Here is a 27,806-nt window from a genome sequence, read left to right on the forward strand (position 1 = left end):
TTAACATTTAAAAATTTTTTTGTTTTGCTTATTTTAATAATATTCTGTTTCCCTCCCATAGATATAGATGAATGTCTGGTCAGTCCATCTGTATGTGGTCCAGACTCCAACTGTACAAATGAAATAGGAAGTTACAATTGCTCATGTTTGGATGGATTCACTGTAACAAACTCAAGTCTCACCATCAGCATCAGTAACCCGTGTAGAGGTAAATCCTATAATCACATTTATATACAGTCTAATATTTGGAAAATAACCTTGTGTAGTTTTTTAGACTTTTCAATTTTTGCAATAAAATCATATTTAACACTGTTTGTTGTTTAATTAACAATTGGAAGCAATTAGGTGTTTTTTTTTTTAACTGTTGCATACTACATTTTATTCGTCCTCTATTTATAGTTACCAAAACATAGATTTGCATTAAAGTGACATTCATATTTCAGTGTTCCTATAACAACAATACCTATTTTCATATCATCTTGTAATATAGATGTGAATGAATGTCTAAAGTCATCAGAGTTTTGTGGTCCAAACTCTCGTTGCACCAACTCAGTTGGGAGTTACAACTGTTCCTGCTTGAGTGGGTTTACTGTAACAAATATGAATCAACCAATCAGCATCAGTAACCCATGCAATGGTGAGCATGTAGAAAATATACTTCATGATGTATTTGATTTATATTGTAAGTAAATTTGACAGAAATATCAATTTAAAGGTTGTATCAGTGATTTCAGGCCCCAAAAAAAAAGATCACATTCATCTAATCTTTCCTAACGATCCGCTAGCTGCCCGCCCCATAAGCAGGCCGTCAAAAAAACACGTCTCTGTAGGCAGCCTAGGCTCTGAGATCTGCACACAAAAACAATTGGTTTCACCAACCACTCAAAACCAAAACAAATAGTGTTCCAACCAATCACCGACGGGGAGGGTGTTGTGAGGTTCTGAGCCAGCTTCTTCTTCAGCTCCGACTTCGCATGCAGCCGTGCACGAGCACAAAACCTCACAACACCCACCCCCTGTCGTTGATTGGTTGGAACACTATTTGTTTTGGTTTTGAGTGATTGGTGAAACCAATTGTTTTTGTGTGCAGATCTCAGAGCCTAGGCTGCCTACAGAGACGCGTTTTTTTGACGGCCTGCTTATGGGGCGGGCAGCTAGCGGATCGTTAGGAAAGATTAGATGAATGTGATAAAAAAAAAATTGGGCCTGAAATCACTGATACAACCTTTAATCTATTATATGGTTTGGTGTGTGTTTCAGTCGTTTCTGTTTTCAGCCATGATAACAGCTGCTTAAATACATAATCAAGTTGTTTAAAAAAAAAAACTGTTATATGAAATCCTATTGGCCTGAAAAAAATCATTGTCTGTTAATAATTTTCTTTTGTGAACTTTGATTATTGTATTTGTTGGTAAAAGGCATTGTCATGATTTCTTTTTTTTAATCTTTTTTTCTACAGTGACTCTACCTTTGACTGAATATCTGATTGAAATTCAGATCAATAGTGTGGATAGTAGCGTCACTGATCAGCTGAGGACCCTTCTGATGTCTTTTAATTTGCCCTACATAATCAGTGACAGCACTAACATTACAGAAATCAACATAACTACTGGTACGAGCTCTGTCTCTGCTTTGCAATCTTAAATAGCTAAGAATAAACTCTATACATCATGAATACTGACATAAATTATTTAATGTTTGGACTCTTCTTGTGCTTTTCAGTGTGTTCATTGAATCAAACGCAGTATCAGTGTAAATGTGAGGGTCTGTTTGTTTGGCCAAATGACACGTGTCACTCATACGAGGCCTGTGATGTCATCACTGATGGATCATGTACATGTATCAATGCCCTTCCAGTGGATGGACAGTTCTGTCAAGGTGAGACACTGGCGTCAGTCTACAACATCAGTTTTATCCCTTTAATTTATTTGATCTGTTTTTCTTGCTTTTATTTTCCTGCATTTTGCTACTAGGATTGACAGACTGATTATGTGCTTGTTTTTGATTGCAAATAACTCTATTAACAACACATTAATGTTCTTTTAAATTTTACACCACAGGCTACAAAGGTCATTTTAAAAAAATAATATATATATTTGTAGTTATTTTAAGAATTGAATTACTTTAACTAATTGTTCGGCTCAACCTGCTTCTGTTTTTTTTGTTTCTTTTTGCAGTACTGCCTTCTAACTACATGGTTGACATTGATGTGAGATTCTTTGACTTGTTCCTGGTGAACTACTTACGAAATCTCATCAGAAATATCAGCCTGCCTTTGACTCTGAGCAACAGCATAAATATCACAGATATCGACATGACTACTGGTGAGAGCTGAATGTTTTATCATGTCACATACTAAGATGAGTTCAGTATTAGGACAAATTGACAGTTTGAACACAGATTAATAAATCCTATTGTATTACAGTGTGTGGGTTAAATGGAACACAATATGAGTGCAAGTGTGAGGAGCGTCATGTTTGGCCCAATGACACCTGCAGGGCCTATCATGAGTGTGATGAGATTGTGGGAGGCACTTGTGGATGTATTCAAGCTCTCCCTTCAGAGGGTTTGCTTTGCCAGAGAGGTAAGAAATCACATTAGATCACAAATGTACTGATTGTAATTGTAGTAACATGACCAGTATGGTTTTACTCAGTGACACTTGACATGTTTTGGTGGTTTAGAAATCTTAACATTATTGCAATAGCTTCTCACTCTTTTTTTTTTTTTTTTTTCAGACATCAATGAATGTGAAGATGCAGTGTCAGTTTGTGGTCACTACTCAGATTGTATTAACATCATTGGGAGTCACATGTGTTCATGCTGGAGTGGATTTAATACCTCCAATAAAGACAGTCCTGTGAGCCGCAACAATTCATGTCAGGGTGAGTATTATCAACTGATTTTGTTTTCTCTTTTAGTCTCATAAAATTGAGTGTACAGAGCTGTTATATCTTTACAGTTTGTGTGACTACTAGTGTGAGCTATTATACCTATATCTTTTTTCATTTGTTTTTGTCATAGATATAAATGAATGTGTGTTCAGTCCATCTGTATGTGGTCCAAATTCCGTCTGTGCAAATCAATTAGGAAGTTACAATTGTTCATGTTTGGATGGATTCACTTCAGCAAACTCAAGTCTCCCCGTTAGCATCAATAACCCATGTACAGGTAAATCATGGAATTTAGTGTGAAAATCATTTTTGAAGTTAACAGCATGTTTTTTTTCCAGCCATTTCATTTTTCAAATTGTATTTAACACAGTTTATTATTTAATGTCTTTGAAAAGTAATGTATAGGTGCACATAATTGACAATTAATATGCATCATCTAATTTTAAAGTTTGGCACCCATACAAAAAAAAGAAAAGATTTACATTTAAAATTAAATGTTCATATTAGCATGAAAGTTCCTGATTGCAGCAATACATTGTTTTGTTTTTTCAACTCTTCTTTTCATAAAGACGTGCATGAATGTCTAAAGTCATCAGAGTTTTGTGGTCCAAACTCTCGTTGCACCAACTCAGTTGGGAGTTACAACTGTTCCTGCTTGAGTGGGTTTACTGTAACAAATATGAATCAACCAATCAGCATCAGTAACCCATGCAATGGTAAGCAATTTTGAAGTTTGATTGATTTGATATCAGTTTTCACACTTCTGCTTTTTTCAAAATCCGGGGACAGTTGAACCAAACCTGTCTGTCACGTGACAAATCTTGGTCTTCGAGAACCAAGTTTTGACAAATGGTGTTGCAGGGTATCAGTCATAATTTCTGGATTTTTTTTCTACAGTGACTCTACCTTTGACTGAATATCTGATTGAAATTCAGATCAATAGTGTGGATAGTAGCGTCACTGATCAGCTGAGGACCCTTCTGATGTCTTTTAATTTGCCCTACATAATCAGTGACAGCACTAACATTACAGAAATCAACATAACTACTGGTACGAGCTCTGTCTCTGCTTTGTAATCTTAAATAGCTAAGAATAAACTCTATACATCATGAATACTGACATAAATTTTGTGCTTTTCAGTGTGTTCATTGAATCAAACGCAGTATCAGTGTAAATGTGAGGGTCTGTTTGTTTGGCCAAATGACACGTGTCACTCATACGAGGCCTGTGATGTCATCACTGATGGATCATGTACATGTATCAATGCCCTTCCAGTGGATGGACAGTTCTGTCAAGGTGAGACACTGGTGTCAATCTACAACATCAGTTTTATCCCTTTAATTTATTTGATCTGTTTTTCTTGCTTTTATTTTCCTGCATTTTGCTACTAGGATTGACAGACTGATTATGTGCTTGTTTTTTATTGCAAATAACTCTATTAACAACACATTAATGTTCTTTTAAATTTTACACCACAGGCTACAAAGGTCATTTAAAAAAAAATATATATATATATATATTTGTAGTTATTTTAAGAATTTAATTACTTGGACTAATTGTTCGGCTCAACATGCTTCTGTTTTTTTTTTTTGCAGTACTGCCTTCTAACTACATGGTTGACATTGATGTGAGATTCTTTGACTTGTTCCTGGTGAACTACTTACGAAATCTCATCAGAAATATCAGCCTGCCTTTGACTCTGAGCAACAGCATAAATATCACAGATATCGACATGACTACTGGTGAGAGCTGAATGTTTTATCATGTCACATACTAAGATGAGTTCAGTATTAGGACAAATTGACAGTTTGAACACAGATTAATAAATCCTATTGTATTACAGTGTGTGGGTTAAATGGAACACAATATGAGTGCAAGTGTGAGGAGCGTCATGTTTGGCCCAATGACACCTGCAGGGCCTATCATGAGTGTGATGAGATTGTGGGAGGCACTTGTGGATGTATTCAAGCTCTCCCTTCAGAGGGTTCGCTTTGCCAGAGAGGTAAGAAATCACATTAGATCACAAATGTACTGATTGTAATTGTAGTAACATGACCAGTATGGTTTTACTCAGTGACACTTGACATGGTTTGGTGGTTTAGAAATCTTAACATTATTGCAATAGCTTCTCACTCTTTTTTTTTTTTTTTTTTTTCAGACATCAATGAATGTGAAGATGCAATGTCAGTTTGTGGTCACTACTCAGATTGTATTAACATCATTGGGAGTCACATGTGTTCATGCTTGAGTGGATTTAATACCTCCAATAAAGACAGTCCTGTGAGCCGCAACAATTCATGTCAGGGTGAGTATTATCAACTGATTTTGTTTTCTGTTTTTATCTCTTAAAATTGAAAGTACAGAGCTGTTATATCTGTACAGTTTGTGAATACTAGTGTGAGTTTTAGCTGTTCCTTTTTTAGGTGTAACATCACCCAGCAAATTTATATGTTTTTGTCTTTTCCATCTTCTTTTAATTATAATGTTTATGAATGTTTTTAGATACGAAAGGTATTTCATGTCTTTAGCTTTTTTTGCCCAATGTAAAACATTAAAATAGATTTTTCTTTTGTTTGTTTTTTTCTTTTGAAGAGACCATTCACACAAAAAATTAATACTGTAAAAAACTAGTAGCTGTCAGAATTTCACTGTAAAAAATACTGTGACAATGATAAATTATATTTATTTATTTATATTAAATTATTATTATTATTATTATTATTATTATTTATTATTATTATTATTTATTTATTTGTGTTTTTTTTTTATGTTTTTTTTTATTATTAAATTATTTTGTTAATATACCTACTTACTACCAAAATCTGCATTTTAACCTTGAAATATACCGATAACCACCACAATAATACTGGTGGCACAACAGAAAGCCAAATGATCATTCATCGGAAGTGGTCTGTTCATTATTGAAAATCAATTAAAAAAAATTCAATGTACTGAAATGCTAATTTGTACATTTTGTCTTGAATTGTAAACTTACACAGCATCGTAATTTCAGTCTTTCGGACTTGGGACATAATTTTTGACCTTCATATACAGCAAGAATGAGTGATTCAAACTATTTTTTTCCTGTATATTCTGTTAACTAAAGATGTGGATGAATGTGTTGAGAGATCAGAGGTCTGCGGTCCAAACTCAATCTGCAACAACACTGTTGGGAGTTACAATTGCTCATGCAAGAGTGGATATAATGTAACAGACCCAAACCTCCCTATAAACAGCAAAAACCCATGCAGAGGTATGATTGACAGCTGAAGCTCTGAACACTTTGTTATTGTTCGCACTGCCTGAACCTTCTGTTAACCTTTCACTTTATTAATTATTTTATTTTAAGAATGTTTTGACTCACCATCAGTGTGTGGGTCGAACTCTTGCTGTTGTAAATATAATAGCAGGAAATTAATTTTCTTTTTTAAATAATTGCTTTTTTTAATAATATTGTGTTTCCCTCCCATAGATATAGATGAATGTCTGGTCAGTCCATCTGTATGTGGTCCAGACTCCAACTGCACAAATGAAATAGGAAGTTACAATTGCTCATGTTTGGATGGATTCACTGCAACAAACTCAAATCTCACCATCAGCATCAATAACCCATGTAGAGGTACATTTTATATTCAGATTTGTTTACTCAAATTTTTTGAATATAATAAGCTAGAGTTTTTCCATGTAATTGTTCTTTTATATAATTTTTGTAAACATATCATTCGCATTTATTTACATATGAATGAGTGACCCAAACTGTTCTTTCCCTCGTAACTTCCTTTTTCTAAAGATGTGAATGAATGCGTTGAGAGATCAGAGGTCTGCGGTCCAAACTCAATCTGCAACAACACTGTTGGGAGTCACAATTGTTCGTGCAAGAGTGGATATAATGTAACAGACCCAAACCTCCCTATAAACAGCAGTAACCCATGCAGAGGTATGATTGACAGATCAATAATTATTTTATGTCAGATATTCTTGAATGTTTTGACTCACCATAAGTGTTTGGGCTGAAATCGTACTGTTGTAATTATAATTGCAAACAATAAAACTGTTTTTAAATAATTGCTTGTTTTAATAACATTATGTTTTCCCCCATAGATATAGATGAATGTCTGGTCAGTCCATCTGTATGTGGTCCAGATTCCAACTGTACAAATGAAATAGGAAGTTACAATTGCTCATGTTTGGATGGATTCACTGTAACAAACTCAAATTTCACCATCAGCATCAATAACACATGTAGAGGTACATTCTATATTCAGATTTTTGTGTTCTCTAACATTGAATAATAAACTGGATGTTTTCTGTACATCACGAGTCTAATTAATTTCATTAAAAAATAATATGTTTTTAATGCTAACATTATGAATGTTTAGTGTTTCCTACTTTGGATAAAAAATTCTAAATGGAATATTAGATTGTAATGTTAGCCATTTAATTAGTTGACCCCCACATTCTGTACCAGTGAATTAAAGAGGATCTGTTATTTTTTTCTGTAATTTTCTTTTAATAAAGATGTGGATGAATGTGTTGAGAGATCAGAGGTCTGTGGTCCAAACTCAATCTGCAACAACACTGTTGGGAGTCACAATTGCTCGTGCATGAGTGGATATAATGTAACAGACCCAAACCTCCCTATAAACAGCAATAACACATGCAAAGGTATGATTGACAGCTGAAGCTCTGAACATTTTGTTTCTGTTTGAACTGCCCGAACCTTCTGTTAACCGTTCACTTTATAAATTATTTTATGTCTGTATTCATGAATTTTTGGACTCACCATCAGTGTGTGAGTTGAACTCTTGCTGTTATAAATATAATAGCAGGAAATTAACATTTAAATTTTTTTTTGTTTTGCTTATTTTAATAATATTCTGTTTCCCTCCCATAGATATAGATGAATGTCTGGTCAGTCCATCTGTATGTGGTCCAGACTCCAACTGTACAAATGAAATAGGAAGTTACAATTGCTCATGTTTGGATGGATTCACTGTAACAAACTCAAATCTCACCATCAGCATCAGTAACCCGTGTAGAGGTAAATCCTATAATCACATTTATATACAGTCTAATATTTGGAAAATAACCTTGTGTAGTTTTTTAGACTTTTCAATTTTTGCAATAAAATCATATTTAACACTGTTTGTTGTTTAATTAACAATTGGAAGCAATTAGGTGTTTTTTTTTTAACTGTTGCATACTACATTTTATTCGTCCTCTATTTATAGTTACCAAAACATAGATTTGCATTAAAGTGACATTCATATTTCAGTGTTCCTATAACAACAATACCTATTTTCATATCATCTTGTAATATAGATGTGAATGAATGTCTAAAGTCATCAGAGTTCTGTGGTCCAAACTCTCGTTGCACCAACTCAGTTGGGAGTTACAACTGTTCCTGCTTGAGTGGGTTTACTGTAACAAATATGAATCAACCAATCAGCATCAGTAACCCATGCAATGGTGAGCATGTAGAAAATATACTTCATGATGTATTTGATTTATATTGTAAGTAAATTTGACAGAAATATCAATTTAAAGGTTGTATCAGTGATTTCAGGCCCCCAAAAAAAAGATCACATTCATCTAATCTTTCCTAACGATCCGCTAGCTGCCCGCCCCATAAGCAGGCCGTCAAAAAAACACGTCTCTGTAGGCAGCCTAGGCTCTGAGATCTGCACACAAAAACAATTGGTTTCACCAACCACTCAAAACCAAAACAAATAGTGTTCCAACCAATCACCGACGGGGAGGGTGTTGTGAGGTTCTGAGCCAGCTTCTTCTTCAGCTCCGACTTCGCATGCAGCCGTGCACGAGCACAAAACCTCACAACACCCACCCCCTGTCGTTGATTGGTTGGAACACTATTTGTTTTGGTTTTGAGTGATTGGTGAAACCAATTGTTTTTGTGTGCAGATCTCAGAGCCTAGGCTGCCTACAGAGACGCGTTTTTTTGACGGCCTGCTTATGGGGCGGGCAGCTAGCGGATCGTTAGGAAAGATTAGATGAATGTGATAAAAAAAAAATTGGGCCTGAAATCACTGATACAACCTTTAATCTATTATATGGTTTGGTGTGTGTTTCAGTCGTTTCTGTTTTCAGCCATGATAACAGCTGCTTAAATACATAATCAAGTTGTTTAAAAAAAAAAACTGTTATATGAAATCCTATTGGCCTGAAAAAAATCATTGTCTGTTAATAATTTTCTTTTGTGAACTTTGATTATTGTATTTGTTGGTAAAAGGCATTGTCATGATTTCTTTTTTTTAATCTTTTTTTCTACAGTGACTCTACCTTTGACTGAATATCTGATTGAAATTCAGATCAATAGTGTGGATAGTAGCGTCACTGATCAGCTGAGGACCCTTCTGATGTCTTTTAATTTGCCCTACATAATCAGTGACAGCACTAACATTACAGAAATCAACATAACTACTGGTACGAGCTCTGTCTCTGCTTTGTAATCTTAAATAGCTAAGAATAAACTTTATACATCATGAATACTGACATAAATTATTTAATGTTTGGACTCTTCTTGTGCTTTTCAGTGTGTTCATTGAATCAAACGCAGTATCAGTGTAAATGTGAGGGTCTGTTTGTTTGGCCAAATGACACGTGTCACTCATACGAGGCCTGTGATGTCATCACTGATGGATCATGTACATGTATCAATGCCCTTCCAGTGGATGGACAGTTCTGTCAAGGTGAGACACTGGTGTCAATCTACAACATCAGTTTCATCCCTTTAATTTATTCCAGTTTTAACTACTTTGATTTTTACTGCATTTTGCTACTAGGATTAACAGACTGATTATGTGCTTGCTTTTGTTTGCAAATAACTCTTTGTAAGACACATGGTCTATAGTATGGTGTTTTATCATAAAAAAAAAAAAAAATTAACAACATAGGTAATGTTCTTTTAATTTATAAAGCTTAGGCTACAAAGAAGGTCATTTTAAAAAAACTGACATTTTTGTTATTTTAATAATTTAATTAATTTGACTAATTGTGCTCTACTTCTGTTTGTTTTTGCAGTACTGCCTTCTAACTACATGGTTGACATTGATGTGAGATTCTTTGACTTGTTCCTGGTGAACTACTTACGAAATCTCATCAGAAATATCAGCCTGCCTTTGACTCTGAGCAACAGCATAAATATCACAGATATCGACATGACTACTGGTGAGAGCTGAATGTTTTATCATGTCACATACTAAGATGAGTTCAGTATTAGGACAAATTGACAGTTTGAACACAGATTAATAAATCCTATTGTATTACAGTGTGTGGGTTAAATGGAACACAATATGAGTGCAAGTGTGAGGAGCGTCATGTTTGGCCCAATGACACCTGCAGGGCCTATCATGAGTGTGATGAGATTGTGGGAGGCACTTGTGGATGTATTCAAGCTCTCCCTTCAGAGGGTTCGCTTTGCCAGAGAGGTAAGAAATCACATTAGATCACAAATGTACTGATTGTAATTGTAGTAACATGACCAGTATGGTTTTACTCAGTGACACTTAACACGTTTGTTTGTTTGAAAACTTTAAATTTAAACATGTATTCAATACTGCTGTTTTTTTCCCCAGACATCAATGAATGTGAAGATGCAGTGTCAGTTTGTGGTCAATACTCAGATTGTATTAACATCATTGGGAGTCACATGTGTTCATGCTGGAGTGGATTTAATACCTCCAATAAAGACAGTCCTGTGAGCCGCAACAATTCATGTCAGGGTGAGTATTATCAACTGATTTTGTTTTCTGTTTTAGTCTTATAAAATTGAGTGTACAGAGCTGTTATATCTTTACAGTTTGTGTGAATACTAGTGTGAGTTTTAGCTGTTCCTGTTTGAGGTGTAACATCACCCAACACATTTGAAATGTTTCTCTTTTCCATCTTCTTGGAATTATAATGTTTATGAATGTCTTTAGATATGAAAGGTATTTCATGTCTTAAGCTTTTTTTGGCCAATGTAAAACATTAAAATTGATTTTTCTTTTGTTTGTTTTTTGCTTTTGAAGAGACCATTCACACAAGAAATTAATACTGTAAAAAACTAGTAGCTGTCAGAATTTCACTGTAAAAAAATACTGTGACAATGATAAATTATATATATATATATATATAATATTTTTTATTTTTTATTTTTTTATTATTATATATATATAATATTATTATTATTATTATTATTATTATTATTACATTATTTTGTTAATATACTTACTACCAAAATCTGCATTTTAACCTTGAAATATACCGATAACCACCACAATAATACTGGTGGCACAACAGAAAGCCAAATGATCATTCATCGGAAGTGGTCTGTTCATTATTGAAAATAAATTTAAAAAAAAATCAATTCAATGTACTGAAATGCTAATTTGTACATTTTGTCTTGAATTGTAAACTTACACAGCATCGTAATTTCAGTGTTTCGGACTTGGGACATAATTTTTGACCTTCATATACAGCAAGAATGAGTGATTCAAACTATTTTTTTCCTGTATATTCTGTTAACTAAAGATGTGGATGAATGTGTTGAGAGATCAGAGGTCTGCGGTCCAAACTCAATCTGCAACAACACTGTTGGGAGTTACAATTGCTCATGCAAGAGTGGATATAATGTAACAGACCCAAACCTCCCTATAAAGAGCAAAAACCCATGCAGAGGTATGATTGACAGCTGAAGCTCTGAACACTTTGTTATTGTTCGCACTGCCTGAACCTTCTGTTAACCTTTCACTTTATTAATTATTTTATTTTAAGAATGTTTTGACTCACCATCAGTGTGTGGGTCGAACTCTTGCTGTTGTAAATATAATAGCAGGAAATTAATTTTCTTTTTTAAATAATTGTTTTTTTTTATAATATTGTGTTTCCCTCCCATAGATATAGATGAATGTCTGGTCAGTCCATCTGTATGTGGTCCAGATTCCAACTGTACAAATGAAATAGGAAATTACAATTGCTCATGTTTAGATGGATTCACTGCAACAAACTCAAATCTCACCATCAGCATCAATAACACATGTAGAGGTACATTTTATATTCAGATTTGTTTACTCAAATTTTTTTTTATATAATAAGCTAGAGTTTTTCCATGTAATTGTTCTTTTATATAATTTTTGTAAACATATCATTCGCATTTATTTACATATGAATGAGTGACCCAAACTGTTCTTTCCCTCGTAACTTCCTTTTTCTAAAGATGTGGATGAATGTGTTGAGAGATCAGAGGTCTGCGGTCCAAACTCAATCTGCAACAACACTGTTGGGAGTTACAATTGCTCGTGCAAGAGTGGATATAATGTAACAGACCCAAACCTCCCTATAAACAGCAATAACCCATGCAGAGGTATGATTGACAGCTGAAGCATTACCGATTGACCTGCCTGAATCTTCTGTTAACTGTAACCTTATATTTTATCATTTTATATTTTATGTCAGATATTCATGAATGTTGTGACTCACCATGAGTGTGTGGGCGGAACTCTTACTGTTGTAATAATTGTAGCAAATTAGCTCTAAGAAACATTAATGATAAATCGTAACTTGTTATAATTGATTATGAATATTTGGATCAGTTAATCGGATTAACTTGATGTAGCTACATTAACATTACAACCAATTTCTCAGTTCATCCTGTGAACCCTCAATATTGGTTATCAATTGATTAATAGAAATGTACATTTCCGGGGTATGGGAAATGTCTTTCTTACTGTACAGTACTATTCAGAGCCTGTAGTCAAAATCTGCATGATTAATGACTCCAGTATATGAGCTTGAGACACAGACTATTTTACGTGTGACATGAACAAGACTTTATTAACTAGACTAAACACTTAAACTTCTCTAACATACACATACATACATGCATACAGTTTACCAAGGGAAAGAGAGCTGAAGCAGAATACAGGAAAGCAAGAAGTTATAGCATTGTTTGAAATTCAGCAGATCAACAGCCTTGAGCAAACCATCAGTTTAGTTCTAACACGCCCTTCTTTAAAAGTAAGGTAAGCTAAGGATACTTAATGTATCAAATAATGAGACTAAGTTTGATACTTGCATGTCTCGCCCATTTGAATTAATCTGCCCTGATGCAATTTGTTGAGGCTCCAGTTGATCTTTGCTGATGTTGTCTTGATGAGAGAGAACCAGTGTGAGTCAGAGGATCTTTGGTGAATGGAAAGACAAGGCCGCAGCCTAGCACAAGCTTGGGGGTCCTTAGAAAACTTCTAGTTCAGCATCATCTTCACATCAGGATTACAGAAAGGGACTAAGAGGCGTGATCTTGTGATCAGTGATTTTTAAAGCGTGAAGATGTCACACCCTCTGGAGGATTGTGAGCCAATAAGAAGTTGTTCCCTTTGGAGGGAATTTCTTTACAACCTTTTGTTCAAGCAGGCCTTTGAACATGTACTTTGATTGGGTGTTTAACAAAAGAATCTTCAAGATTCTTATAATACTAATGCGTCACAAAGTTAGCAAAAATTTAATGTTAATTAATAAATGGGGGACGAAGATTGGAGTTTATAGAGACTAAACATGCTACGCATATGATTTTGGTTAACCATAGTATGCAAGTCTGAAACATTAATCCAAAAGAGTTTAAAAGAGAGAATGAATACATAGACCAAACCACATAAAAGGAAAATCATGAGATGGGGAAATTAGATACATGTTTATACATTTCTCAAGTGGTTATATATAGAATATATAGGATTAAAAGGGTTTATTTCTCCTTCTCAGCAAGAATTAAGTGAGAGTCACGATTCTCTGCAAATTCCTTTTGGGGTTGTAAAAAGTCTTATCCGTCTTAATGTGTCCTGTAACAAGACACCGGGTTCTGCCAATGTGTTAGCTTCATTTGGGATGTTAGTTTTGGGGGAAGTTTCATAGACCTTTGTTGGGAGAGTGAGTTTGCTGGATTATTCATTAAATATAATGGTAACACTTTACAATAACTGCTTCCTTTGGGAGCTTCATTAGCTTCATTTGGGATGTTAGTTTTGGGGGAAGTAATATAATGAATAATTTGTGTGTGTCTGATTGGTCCAGATGCTACATTATAATTACAGGAATTGAAACTGTTTAAACAATTGCTTGTTTTAATAATATTGCGTTTCCCCTCCATAGATATAGATGAATGTCTGGTCAGTCCATCTCTATGTGGTCCAGACTCCAACTGCACAAATGAAATAGGAAGTTACAACTGCTCATGTTTGGATGGATTCACTGCAACAAACTCAAATTTCACCATCAGCATCAATAACACATGTAGAGGTACATTTTATATTCAGATTTGTTTACTCTAACTTTTTGAATAATAAGCTACCATTTTTCCATGTAACTTTTTTATGTGATTTTTGTAAACAAATCATTCTATTTATTTATTTACATATGAATCTCATTATCAGCATCAATAGCACAAGTAGAGGTGGATTTTATATTCAGATATGTTTACTCAAATTTTTTGAATAATAAATTAGTTTTTCCATATTAGTTTTCTTTTATTTCATTTTTGTAAACAAATTATTCTCATTTATTTATTTACATATGATTGAGTGACCCAAACTGTTCTTTCCCTCGTAACTTCCTTTTAATAAAGATGTGGATGAATGTGTTGAGAGATCAGAGGTCTGTGGTCCAAACTCAATCTGCAACAACACTGTTGGGAGTCACAATTGCTCGTGCAAGAGTGGATATAATGTAACAGACCCAAACCTCCCTATAAACAGCAATAACACATGCAAAGGTATGATTGGCAGCTGATCTGTTATTTTATGCCAGATATTCATGAATGTTTTGGCTCACCATCAGTGTTTTGGCAAAACTCTTACAGTTGTAATTATAATTTGCAGGAAAGAAAACTGTTTTTAAATAATTGCTTATTTTAAGAATATTGTATTTCTCCCCCATAGATATAGATGAATGTCTGGTCAGTCCATCTGTATGTGGTCCAGACTCCAACTGCACAAATGAAATAGGAAGTTACAATTGCTCATGTGTGGATGGATTCACAGCAACAAACTCAAGTCTCACCATCAGCATCAATAACCCATGTAGAGGTACATTCTTTTTTATAATCAAATCTTCAATAAAAAGAATGTTTTTGTTTAGATGTTTTTTTTTTTTTTTTTTACTGATGGTTTTCCTATTACAATCTTCTCATGTAATGCACCGAGTGATTTCCTGGTATCTGTCATTTTTCATAATTTTGCTTTATTTCAAAAAGAGGACACAAATAAACAGGGAGGTGTTCAAAACAACAGGATGGGCAAAATATCAAACAACAACCCTATGTCTAACACAAAATATCAGAGCTAAAAAAAAAAAAAAAAAAAAAAAAACTGCAATAGTATAAGCTAACTCCCTAGCTTAACCAAAAACAAAACAGAAATATGTATTAGAAAATAACAGGCAGGTTGCGTATACAACCTGGTTCCCTGGAAGGGGAATGAGATCCTGTATCTTGGTGTTTTACGCTATGAGAAATGCCCTCTGTGTGATTGGTGTCTGAGCATGTGTAAACACACACCAATTTTATTGGCAGATGGCAGTACATGACGTCATACATGCAGTGCATATGCTTACAAAAGGGTGCCCGATTTACGTGTCATCAACTCTTTTGTCTGAAGGAAATGTACAGGCATGCCTTAAGCATGGCAACAAGACAGGAAAATTATGAGATGGGAAAATTAGATACATGTTTATACATTTCTCAAGTGGTTATATATAGAATATATAGGATTAAAAGGGTTTATTTCTCCTTCTCAGCAAGAATTAAGTGAGAGTCACGATTCTCTGCAAATTCCTTTTGGGGTTGTAAAAAGTCTTATCCGTCTTAATGTGTCCTGTAACAAGACACCGGGTTCTGCCAGTGTGTTAGCTTCATTTGGGATGTTAGTTTTGGGGGAAGTTTCATAGACCTTTGTTGGGAGAGTGAGTTTGCTGGATTATTCATTAAATATAATGGTAACACTTTACAATAACTGCACGCTATTAATCATTAGTTAAGCATTAGTAAACAGTTAATTCGTCATTTATAAAGCATTAATAGACATTAATAAGCAGTTTATAAATACAGTTATAAATGCTTTGCTCTTGGTTCATAAGCATATCTATAATGTGTTTAATAATTGTATTTTCATACTTTATTAATGATCAATTTATCATTTCTAAATGAAGTACTGCATTATTTACAAACCGGTTATTTAGGAGCTGTCAGTGGTTCATAAGATCACTTAGAAAGTGTAAGTAAATGATGAATAAACTGTTTAAATACATTTTATTATTCAGACATATAGTAATAGTTACTTAGTGTGTTAATAAATGCTTTATTAACATGTATTTCTACTGTAATTCAGGGTTAATTCAGGTAGTTATAAAGCATTTAGTAGTGGTCAGTTAACTATTTGTGTGAGCTCATCTAAAGTGAGGACTAGTTATGCCTTGTAAGGAAGTTATAAAGGTGATTTAAAGGCTGTTAAATATTTCTATGTTCTGTATCACTGTGTTGTGTTTGTTTCCTTTTTCTGTTTAGAAGATAACTGAGTCTTTAAATCTCCTTTATAAATGCTTTATAACTACCTGCATTTACTACATTTACTTACACTTTCTAAGTGGTCTTATTAATCAATGACAACACCTAGTTTGTAAATAATGGTAAATAATGTAACTGGTTTGTAAATAATGCTATACTTCATTTAGAAATGATAAATTGATCATTAATAAAGTATGAAAATACAATTATTAAACACATTATAGATATGCTTATAAAATAAGAATAAAGCATTTATAGCTATATTTATAAACTGCTTATTAATGTCTATTAATGCTTTATAAATGATGAATTAACTGTTTAGTAATGCTTAATTAATGATTAATAGTGTGCAGTTATTATAAAGTGTTACCAATATGGTAAATAATTTGTGTGTGTCTGATTGGTCCAGATGCTACATTATAATTACAGGAATTGAAACTGTTTAAACAATTGCTTGTTTTAATAATATTGTGTTTCCCCTCCATAGATATAGATGAATGTCTGGTCAGTCCATCTGTATGTGGTCCAGACTCCAACTGCACAAATGAAATAGGAAGTTACAATTGCTCATGTTTGGATGGATTCACTGCAACAAACTCAAATTTCACCATCAGCAACAATAACACATGTAGAGGTACATTTTATATTCAGATTTGTTTACTCTAACTTTTTGAATAATAAATTAGTTTTTCCATATTATTTGGATCATTTTTATGTCATTTTTGTAAACAAATTATTCTCATTTATTTATTTACATATGAATGAGTGACCCAAACTGTTCTTTCCCTCGTTACTTCCTTTTAATAAAGATGTGGATGAATGTGTTGAGAGATCAGAGGTCTGTGGTCCAAACTCAATCTGCAACAACACTGTTGGGAGTCACAATTGCTCGTGCATGAGTGGATATAATGTAACAGACCCAAACCTCCCTATAAACAGCAATAACACATGCAAAGGTATGATTGGCAGCTGATCTGTTATTTTATGCCAGATATTCATGAATTTTTTGACTCACCATCAGAGTTTTGGCAAAACTCTTACTGTTGTTATTATAATTGCAGGAAATTAAACTATTTTCAAATAATTGCTTATTTTATAGAATATTATGTTTCTCCCCCATAGATATAAATGAATGTCTGGTCAGTCCATCTGTATGTGGTCCAGACTCCAACTGCACAAATGAAATAGGAAGTTACAATTGCTCATGTGTGGATGGATTCACTGCAACAAACTCAAGTCTCACCATCAGCATCAATAACCCATGTAGAGGTACATTCTTTTTTATAATCAAATCTTCAATAAAAAGAATGTTTTTGTTTAGATGTTTGTTTGTTTTTTAAACTGATGGTTTTCCTATTAACAATCTTCTCATGTAATGCACCGAGTGAAAAGAGGACACAAATAAACAGGGAGGTGTTCAAAACATTAGGAGGGAGTATAGGCAAAATATCAAACATCAACCCTATGTCTAACACAAAATATCAGAGCTAAATACACTAGGGGAAAAAAAACTGCAATAGTATAAGCTAACTCCCTAGCTTAACCAAAAACAAAAGAGAAATATGTATTCCAAAATAACAGGCAGGTTTTGGGTATACAACCTGGTTCCCTGGAAGGGGAATGAGATCCTGTATCTTGGTGTTTTACGCTATGAGGAATGCCCTCTGTGTGATTGGTGTCTGAGCATGTGTAAACACACACCAATTTTATTGGCAGATGGCAGTACATGATGTCATACATTCAGTGCATATGCTTACAAAAGGGTGCCCGATTTACGTGTCATCAACTCTTTTGTCTGAAGGAAATGTACAGGCATGCCTTAAGCATGGCAACAAGACAGCTTCTTGTTCCCTTTCTCAGGGAACCGGGTTGCATACGCAACCTGAGACGTTCTCTTTTTAAGTGGAACTTCAACGCTGCGTGTTAATGCTATAGGGAACCCAATACCTACTACACCATGCTGAAGCAATGCCTAAAAGTTTCATTGTTTCATGTTTTTAGAGATAATTTTGTAAATGTGGCATTAGATTGTAAACATTGCAACTCAAAGCAAGATTTAACCTGATCTGTATGAGTAAAAAAACTTTTTTTTAAAGATGTGGATGAATGTGTTGAGAGATCAGAGGTCTGCGGTCCAAACTCAATCTGCAACAACACTGTTGGGAGTCACAATTGCTCGTGCAAGAGTGGATATAATGTAACAGACCCAAACCTCCCTATAAACAGCAATAACACATGCAAAGGTATGATTGACAGCTGAAGCATTACTGTTTGAACTGCCTGAATCTTCTGTTAACTGTAACCTTACATTTTATCATTTTATATTTTATGTCAGATATTCATGAATGTTTTGATTCACGATTAGTGCCTGGGCTGAAATCTTACTTTTGAAATGATAAATGCAGGAAACTAAATGTTTTTAAACAATTTCTTGTTTTAATAATATTCCGTTTTCCCCCATAGATATAGATGAATGTCTGGTCAGTCCATCTGTATGTGGTCCAGATTCCAACTGCACAAATGAAATAGGAAATTACAATTGCTCATGTTTGGATGGATTCACTGCAACAAACTCAAGTCTCACCATCAGCATCAATAATGCATGTAGAGGTACATTCTATATTCAGATTTGTTTACTCTAGCTTTTAATAATAAGAGTTTATGCATGTACATTTTTTGATGTAACTTTTGTAAGCTAACCATTCTCATTCTCATTATTCTTATTATGTATTCACACATTTATGAGTGAACCAAACTGTTATTTTTCCCATAACTTCCTTTTAATAAAGATGTGGATGAATGTGTTGAGAGATCAGAGGTCTGTGGTCCAAACTCAATCTGCAACAACACTGTTGGGAGTTACAATTGCTCGTGCATGAGTGGATATAATGTAACAGATCCAAACCTCCCTATAAACAGCAGTAACCCATGCAGAGGTATGATTGATAGCTGAAGCACTGAGCAGTTTATATTTGTACTGTCTAAATCTTTTGTCAAATCAAATTTAACCTTTCTCTTTTTTAAATTCTTTTATTTCAGATATTTATGAATGTCTTGACTCAGTATCAGTATGTGGACCGAACTCTTACTGTTACAATTACAATGGAAGCTTCTCATGCTTTTGTTGGGAAGGATATAACGTCTCAGATGGGAATAAGGCGAATACCAAAAGTAACCCATGCATCGGTAAGTTTGCACTATGTAATATTCTCTGCACTATGTAATATTCTCTGTCATGATTGTTGCATTGTTCATGCCTTTATGTGTTTGTGTTAATGAATTTTTTTTTATTATTACTTAAATATTTTTCCATAGATATAAATGAATGTCTGTTCAGTCCATCTGTATGTGGTCCAGATTCCAACTGTACAAATGAAATAGGAAGTTACAATTGCTCATGTATGGATGGATTCACTGCAACAAACTCAAATCTCACCATCAGCATCAATAACACATGTAGAGGTACATTCTGTGTTCAGATCTCTTTGTTCTCTAGCATTGAATAATAAACTAAATGTTCCCTTTCATGTCGGTCACTCCAACATTCGTCGGAGGGATCCGACAGAAATGGGATCTTCGCAGAGAGACCAATCTACTTGGAGAGAAACTAAACGAGCCAATGCACATTGGCATGCGATAATTGCGTCAGCTGCTTCTTCTGGGTATATAATGAGCAACAGGTGTAACGCATCTTTGCATTTCGCTTCGGAGCCCAGCTGATTCATGTTCTGTTCCAGCAGTCTTACTTCTAAAGAAGAGACAACTTTTCGAGTGTTCTTTTTGGAAGAAGCCCTCTCCTTCGTGTTGGTGTCACGATGCTACAGCAGGATCACCTCAGAAAAAACCCCAGCTAATTTCTCAGCTTTAAGTGTGGCTTTTCTCTGTCCCGTCTGCTCCTTGAGGTTATACGTGGATAGAACGCAAAGCTTAGGACCTCAGACCAGCTCTTTGTCTGTTACGGAGGCCAGCAGAAGGGAAAGGCTGTCTCCAAGCAGAGGTTAGCCCACTGGATAGTGGATGCTATTGTCTTGGCGTATCAATCCCAAGACGTGCCTTGCTCATTCGGGTTGCGAGCGCACTCAACTAGAAGTGTTGCTTCCTCCTGGGCGTTGGCTCAAGGCACCTCGCTGGGCGACAATCAACACGTTTACTAGATTCTATAGCCTTTGTGTAGAGCCAGTATCATCCCGTATATTCGCCCCAATTGGCCAGTAGCGCAAGCACCTGCTCAAGTGTCGGCTTGGTATGCCGTTCTCGGCTGGTCGGCCAGATACGTGCGTCTATTGCTCCAGTGTGTTCCCCAGAGATGGCTAACCCTGTTGAGTTCCTCCGTCACCCCTACGCCAGTCAGACGTTGCGGAGCGTCTGACGCCAGGCCTAACACTCGTATGCATTGAGGAACCTGTGCTAGACTAGGTGTCCATATGTATCGGTCCCTGCGGCGAACCCATATGTGTAAATTTCATGGTACGGCTACCTTGTCGGCTAGCCAGTGTCTTTCTCCTGGCAGAGCCCTCTTTGCCGTCTCTGCCGGTGCGCTTCCCCACTAGGATTAGGCCGGAACCACCCCAGAGACTTCCATATGTTGCGCTACCCTGCTTGGCTTGTCCATATGGGTTTTCTCCACATGTTACCACCCTCCCATCCCATTTCTGTCGGATCCCTATGACGAACGGTGGAGTGACCGACATGAAAGGGAACATCTTGGTTCTGTATGGTAACCCACATTCCCTGAAAGAGGGAATGGAGATGTTCCGTCCCGTCGCTATGTTGTTGTACCATCACTGCAGACGGCCGGGTCCCTGGCTCGGCTCCTCAGCGAAAACCAAAGATGCGTTGCACCTGCTGCTCATTATATACCCGTACTGCGTGATAGAAGCAGCTGGCGCAATTATTGCATGCCAATGTGCATTGGCTTGTTTAGTTTCTCTATAAGTAGACTGAGTAGAAGATTTACTAAGTAGTCTCTCTGCGAAGATCCCATTTCTGTCGGATACCTCTGACGAACGTCTCCGTTCCCTCTTTCAGGGAACGTGGGTTACCGAGATGTTTTTGTACACCCTTAGTCCAACCAATTTTATTAAAATAAATAGCAAATATGTTTTTAATGCTAACATTATGAAGTTTCAGTGTTTCCTACTTTGGATAAAATATTCTAAATGGAATATTAGATTGTACTGTTAGGCAATTCATTAATTGACCTCCACATTCTGTATAAGTGACCTAAAGAGGAAACTGTTATTTTAATGTCTGTAAAATTTTCTTTTACTAAAGATGTGGATGAATGTGTTGAGACATCAGAGGTCTGTGGTCCAAACTCGATCTGCAACAACACTGTTGGGAGTCACAATTGCTCGTGCAAGAGTGGATATAACGTAACAGACCCAAATCTCCCTATAAACAGTAGTAACCCATGCAGAGGTATGATTGGCAGCTGATACTCTAACCTTTTGTTAGTGTTTGTAGTGTCTAATCTTCTGCCAACTGCTCACTTTATCAATTACTTTGTTTCAGATATTCATGAATGTCTTGACTCGCCATCAGTGTGTGGGCCGAACTCTCACTGCTACAATTACAATGGAAGCTTCTCATGCCTATGTTGGAATGGATATAGTGTCACAGATAGTAATCAAGCTATTAATAAAAACAACCCATGCATCGGTAAGTTTTTGTTTATTTGATATTCTGAACTGTAATTTACAAGTAATTTGTATGTTTTTAAACTTTCTGTTATTACACAATTATAAATATATTTTCTTTTAAAAGATTTGTATTAATTTTTGGTGACGGGGGGGGGGGGGGTAACATTACTACTTAATTTGTATATTCCTTGTATAGATGTCTTCCATACCTTTTGTTGTTTTTATAAATCTAACTGTTTTTAAATAATCACTTTTTATTTTATTTTTTTATAGATATAAATGAATGTCTGTTCAGTCCATCTGTATGTGGTCCAGATTCCAACTGCACAAATGAAATAGGAAGTTACAATTGCTCTTGTTTGGATGGATTCACAGCAACAAACTCAAGTCTCATTATCAGCATCAATAACACATGTACAGGTAGATTTTATATTTAGGTTTCTGTTGACGCTATCCTTGAATAATAATGCTTGCATGTTTTGTTTTGTAAGTGAAGCATTCTGTTGTAAAGATGCCAATGAATATGTTTACCTTCACAGTATGAATGAGTGACCCAACTGTTCTTTTCTTCTGAACTTTCTTTTACTATAAAGAAAGAAAGATCAGATGCCCAGGATATGGGCAGAAATGTGGTATGAATATAATTAATTTGGCTGCTGTTCATAACTAATAGTTCATTTGAATTATAATAATTTATGCACATCAATGCACAGCCACAGAGATGGAAGAGAGTGATCATGAACAATAAGGCTGCGTGGCGTGAGCGTGGCGTTTCTGTTGCGTGTCTGCGTGGCGTTTTCTATGTCTTTGCATATCAGAAACGTGTCTGAAGCGGCACTGCTACTGCTAGGTGACGTACAATGAGGGCTATCTCAGGATTTGGATCACCCTTGTTCGACATATGGGGAGAGAGTTGTGGAAGGCCTATAATTCATGTTAAACATAAATATATAGCCTACTGATACAGCAAAGACTACGTCGGCAGTATTGATGGTAAAATAGGCTACAGAATATTTCATTCTGTATTGACAGGTGCAATATTTGAATAGCGATAATTATATATATTTTTTTAAATTACTATATCTGCATTTATGTCAAAACCTCCAAAAATCTAAATGTCATTTATGAATACTAGTGCAAAATGCCCGTGCAAAATCAGTGTTTTTAGTAATTGTTGGTTTGGTGTGTTTGAGTGCTCATTGTTACAATTGCACAGCAAAAGTTCAGTGACTTTTTTTATTTGTGCATGGTAGAAAGCACACAGTGAACTCTGAGAAAACGCTATGCTTGAGCAAACAGTTTGTGAATAGGCTACTACAAATGATGGCCGTGAAAGAGACTGTGAACGCACTGAATAGGATATGTTTAGTTGGTGAATAGCATAGGCTACTATTACACAGCAGCGATAACGTTAAGCGCACCAGAATGAAATATAATATTCAGAAGTAAACAGCATAGCTGACTTACAGATTCAGTTAACATCCACAAATGAATAAGCGTGTCGATTCAGGGAGCAGTGCAAAGTGCCCATGCAAAATCAGTTTTTGTGTGTGTTTTTAGTAATTGTTGGTTTGGTGTATTTGAGTGCTCATTGTTACAATTACACAGCAAAAGTTCAGTGACATTTTTATTTGTGCATGGTAGAAAGCAAATACTGATACTGACATAATGACATACAATAAATGTGGAACATTGAACTACACGATTCAGGGAGCAGACTACACAGTGAACTCCAAGCTAACAATGTCAAACTTGGCACTGCACTTACTCATGCCCGTAGCGAGACACCTGTCAAGTTTGAAATCCATAGGAATAACAGTTCGAGAGATATGCGAATAACACACACACACACACACACACAGACAGACAGAGAGAAAGATGTTCCCGTAATTTATAGATAGATATAATATACAAAAGTAAACGGCGTAGGTGACTTACAGATTCAGTTAACATCCACAAATGAATAAGCACGACGATTCAGGGAGCAGGCTACACAGTAAACTCTGAAAAAATGCTACGCTTCAGCAAACAGTTTGTGAATAGGTTACTACCATAGACTGTAAAAAAATATGGACGTAGTGTCCGTGACATCACCCGTAGGTTTCTGAAGACCGTTTTTGAAGCCTAAAGTGGGCGTGGCCGACCGTCGCCATCTTGGCAGCGCGTCACTCCCGAATTTATTTATTTTTACAGCCAGACAATGAGCTGAGGTAACATGACAGCTAACAGACAGCAGACAAACGACTAATGATGACTAATGACCACAGCAGCAGGAATCCACCTGTCACTCAAAAGTGGACACCCTTAATTATGCAGAAATTTAAGGCTTAATATAATTTAAACGGATGAGTTATAAAAAAATTCCCCCCCCTCACAGTTGTCATGAAGGGCAAAATTAGCTGTATAGACCAAAGCCACTTTTTGCACCAGGCTGTAAACATGTTTTTTTCTGCTGTAAAGTTGGGCATTTTAACATGGGGGAGGTACAGATTTGACTCACTTTTGCAGCCAGCCTCAAGCAGCCAGTCGATGAATTGCCGTTTAATTCACTGGTTTCAAGAGAGAGACAGGGAGGTTGCCGCTTGGTTACTACAAATGATGGGCGTGAATAAAATATAATATTCAGAAGTAAACAGTGTAGCTGACAGAGTGTTTATGTCAGAATGTTTATTTTTAAACCACAACCTTCTTGTGGCTTCTTTGACCACTACAACCCTCTAATGTCAGAATGTTTATTTTTAAACCACAACCTTCTAAGTGCTTCTTGTACTGATATTTTTAACGATATATTTTGCATTTCTAATCCAAACAACGTCAAACTTGGCACTGCACTTACTCGTGCCCGTAGCAAGACACCTGTCAAGTTTGAAATTCATCGGACTAACGATTCGAGATATATGCGAATAACAGTCACACACACAGACATACAGACAGACATTACGTTTCTGTAATTTATAGATAGATGTGGATGAATGTGTTGAGAGATCAGAGGTCTGCGGTCCAAACTCAATCTGCAACAACACTGTTGGGAGTCACAATTGCTCGTGCATGAGTGGATATAATGTAACAGACCCAAACTCCCTATAAACAGCAATAACACATGCAAAGGTATGATTGACAGCTGAAGCACTTATTGCAAATAAATTCATGACAAAGAAAAGGAGTTTTTTATTATTAGTTTGTTTTATTAGTGTTAACACTGTGTATATATTCTAAAACAAAATCTGAGATGTTGCTTAAGGCTGTAAATGTTTTATTGTGGATGTCTGTTGCATGAAGATTTTCAAAAAACTCTTTTGGGAGTTTTCCACATTTCCTCAGTTATTATTTTCATCTCAGTGCATGTTATTTTTTTGCTATGTTATTGTATGCAAGTGTTTTTGAACATACATTAGCCCAATTTTTTGTTTTATTCTTTTTCATTTTCTTTAAAGGGGTGGTATAATGCCCTTTTCACAAGATGTAAAATAAGTCTTTGATGTCCCCAGAGTGTGAATTTGAAGTTTTTGCAGAATGAATGGAAGTCTATGGCGCTATACCCCTCAAAATCCACTTTTCTCAGGATATAATTTTTTGTCTAGTAATTTGAATGTTGTATTCGAAAGGAGATGCAAAGAAATGACACATTGCTGGATGTTAGATTTGTTAGTCACTTATTTTCTTTAAAAAGTCTTTTAAAATGTCAATGACGTCATACACATCGTACGACCAGAGATACTGCCTACGGCAATCCTTCAGTCACTTTGGTGCTTTCGCGCTCTGCACTTTCTTTTTTCTCGAGAAATAGGACAACCCTTTGTCCACTATTAGAACAATTTATCATTGCACACCTGCGAGGCATTTTTCTCCTTTTTCAATTTTTATTGATATTTAGCACTATTGAGCAGGACATTAGTTGTGTCACATGTTTTTTGTTTTTTTTAAGGTGGCAATACTATACCACATGTATCCTGTATTTCCTAACACAAGAATAACACAAGAAGTACTCAAATTCAATTTATTTTCACAGTACATTTCACAGTACATACATAACCATAGGCAGATAAAAGTGCCAGCAACCAAAAAAAAAAAATTTGCTGTGTTGAAAAAAAACTTTCAAAAAAGTCCGCCTTAACATTCTGGTCCCGCTTCGGATGCCATGATGCCATCAAGCGGTATCTCTGGTCGTAATCAGTGATTCACTGACCAATCAGCGTTCATTAGCAGAATGCTAGCGTGTTATGGGCAACAACAACTCAACCTGTAAGAAATCGAAAGGACATAAGTACTCGTTCATTCAACTTTCAACCTATAACCCATGTTGAAATTGCAAAACCTACAATCAAATCTGAGATTTCTCAACGGCAATCGGGTGAAAGAGACAAATTTAGTCTAGCTCCATAGACTGCCATTAATTTTGAATTGAATCAAAATGGGGTTTATTTTTATGTAAATTTTAGGGTTCAAGATGTCACTAACCCTGGAGGAATGTCTGTTCAAGCAGAGGTGGACCATAACAAAGTACATTTACTTGAGTACTGTACTTAAGTACACTTTTTGAGTATCTTACTTGAGTATTATTTTTTCTGGAAACTTTTTGCTTTAACTTCACTACATTTGAAAGACAAATATCGTACTTTTTACTCCATTACTTTTCTGTCAAGGTCCTTGAGTAGAAAGTAGTAATGTAAGTCATGGGATGATTTTGGTTGCAGGGGTTTGATTTTATTTGGAAATGAAAGTCGGGTTGACGTCAGAACCCGACTGATGTTGGTTTCTGACGTCAACCCGATTTTCATTTTTTTTAACCACAATACATCTGTCCAACGTTGGAGATTAACGTCAATCTGACGTTGGATTCTGACATCAGCCTGATTTTCATTTTCAGCATTGGGTTTGGTCTTCTAAATGCGAATGTTGTCATTGTTTTGGAGCACACTAGCTTATAGATAACAGTAAGGCTAACATATTCATTCTAAAAGCCAAAATAGGGCACTATTTGAGGGAACAGCCATTTGGGTGTCCGAAACCATTGTGGACATCATTGAGTGCACTTATTCAATCTCACATTCAGTCCCACAACTGGAACTGTGTTCTAGATATAAATTTGATATTGATATGAGGGTAGGTAGTCAAACATAGATTCAGAGGCATAAGGTACTGTAAGTATTACATGCAACAATGCAACAATAATAAAACAATGCATTGACATTTACTTTTTACTTTTGATACTCAAGTACTTTTAAAAACGAGTACTTCTGTACATTTACTTAATGTACCATATTGTACACCTTTATGAAGTTTTATTTTAGGTTTTGATGTCCTTAAGAATATATGTTTGCGGTATAAGTACCAAAAACCAACCCAATATATTTTCTCTTTCTCCTTTCTCAGGAGCTTTGCTAAGAAGAACAGGTCGATTTTGACCTTTCTAATTAATATTCATGAGCCTCTCTTCTGATTGGCCTGTTGTTTTCTGAGTGACGCACGGCCAGGCCAACCACAGGTAACGTCTCCGTTCCCTACTCAGGGAACGAGGGTTACATACATAACCGAGACGTTACGTCGTGACGACGAATGGGGTTTCGCTTAGAAAGCCTCTCATCTTCGAGAAATAAAATGGCAGGCAAATGCCATGGGTCTGCGGAATTTGCATAACGTAACTCCGCCCCACCTCGTGGGTATATAAGGAAGTACGCTGGCAACATGCAGATATGTTTCTTCGCTGAGGAGCCGAGA

The 27,806-nt window shown here is 35.7% G+C and overlaps 1 protein-coding gene across 1 annotated transcript in view; it reads left to right on the plus strand.

Moving 5' to 3' along the window:
• Window positions 1-600: 600 nt before the first annotated feature.
• adgrf6 (adhesion G protein-coupled receptor F6) overlaps window positions 601-27,806 on the plus strand; it is a gene marked incomplete at its 5' end in the record, with an annotated part of 73,885 nt that continues 46,679 nt past the window's right edge. The window contains 40 exons of the mRNA XM_084431440.1: window positions 601-637; window positions 1,460-1,612; window positions 1,723-1,878; window positions 2,178-2,324; window positions 2,426-2,584; window positions 2,739-2,885; window positions 3,792-3,944; window positions 4,035-4,190; window positions 4,490-4,636; window positions 4,738-4,896; window positions 5,053-5,199; window positions 6,001-6,147; window positions 6,367-6,513; window positions 6,685-6,831; window positions 6,996-7,142; window positions 7,413-7,559; window positions 7,789-7,935; window positions 8,217-8,363; window positions 9,186-9,338; window positions 9,449-9,604; window positions 9,936-10,082; window positions 10,184-10,342; window positions 10,490-10,636; window positions 11,427-11,573; window positions 11,793-11,939; window positions 12,112-12,258; window positions 14,040-14,186; window positions 14,512-14,658; window positions 14,825-14,971; window positions 16,934-17,080; window positions 17,256-17,402; window positions 17,569-17,715; window positions 18,543-18,689; window positions 18,910-19,056; window positions 19,236-19,382; window positions 19,486-19,632; window positions 19,762-19,908; window positions 21,721-21,867; window positions 21,961-22,107; window positions 22,362-22,508. Of these exons, the coding sequence (XP_084287566.1) occupies window positions 601-637; window positions 1,460-1,612; window positions 1,723-1,878; window positions 2,178-2,324; window positions 2,426-2,584; window positions 2,739-2,885; window positions 3,792-3,944; window positions 4,035-4,190; window positions 4,490-4,636; window positions 4,738-4,896; window positions 5,053-5,199; window positions 6,001-6,147; window positions 6,367-6,513; window positions 6,685-6,831; window positions 6,996-7,142; window positions 7,413-7,559; window positions 7,789-7,935; window positions 8,217-8,363; window positions 9,186-9,338; window positions 9,449-9,604; window positions 9,936-10,082; window positions 10,184-10,342; window positions 10,490-10,636; window positions 11,427-11,573; window positions 11,793-11,939; window positions 12,112-12,258; window positions 14,040-14,186; window positions 14,512-14,658; window positions 14,825-14,971; window positions 16,934-17,080; window positions 17,256-17,402; window positions 17,569-17,715; window positions 18,543-18,689; window positions 18,910-19,056; window positions 19,236-19,382; window positions 19,486-19,632; window positions 19,762-19,908; window positions 21,721-21,867; window positions 21,961-22,107; window positions 22,362-22,508 (5,851 nt within the window). The remainder of the gene's footprint in view (window positions 638-1,459; window positions 1,613-1,722; window positions 1,879-2,177; window positions 2,325-2,425; window positions 2,585-2,738; window positions 2,886-3,791; window positions 3,945-4,034; window positions 4,191-4,489; window positions 4,637-4,737; window positions 4,897-5,052; window positions 5,200-6,000; window positions 6,148-6,366; window positions 6,514-6,684; window positions 6,832-6,995; window positions 7,143-7,412; window positions 7,560-7,788; window positions 7,936-8,216; window positions 8,364-9,185; window positions 9,339-9,448; window positions 9,605-9,935; window positions 10,083-10,183; window positions 10,343-10,489; window positions 10,637-11,426; window positions 11,574-11,792; window positions 11,940-12,111; window positions 12,259-14,039; window positions 14,187-14,511; window positions 14,659-14,824; window positions 14,972-16,933; window positions 17,081-17,255; window positions 17,403-17,568; window positions 17,716-18,542; window positions 18,690-18,909; window positions 19,057-19,235; window positions 19,383-19,485; window positions 19,633-19,761; window positions 19,909-21,720; window positions 21,868-21,960; window positions 22,108-22,361; window positions 22,509-27,806) is intronic.

The sequence above is a fragment of the Rutilus rutilus genome (assembly GCF_951802725.1).
Source record: "Rutilus rutilus genome assembly, chromosome: 15".
NCBI classification, from domain to species: domain Eukaryota; kingdom Metazoa; phylum Chordata; class Actinopteri; order Cypriniformes; family Leuciscidae; genus Rutilus; species Rutilus rutilus.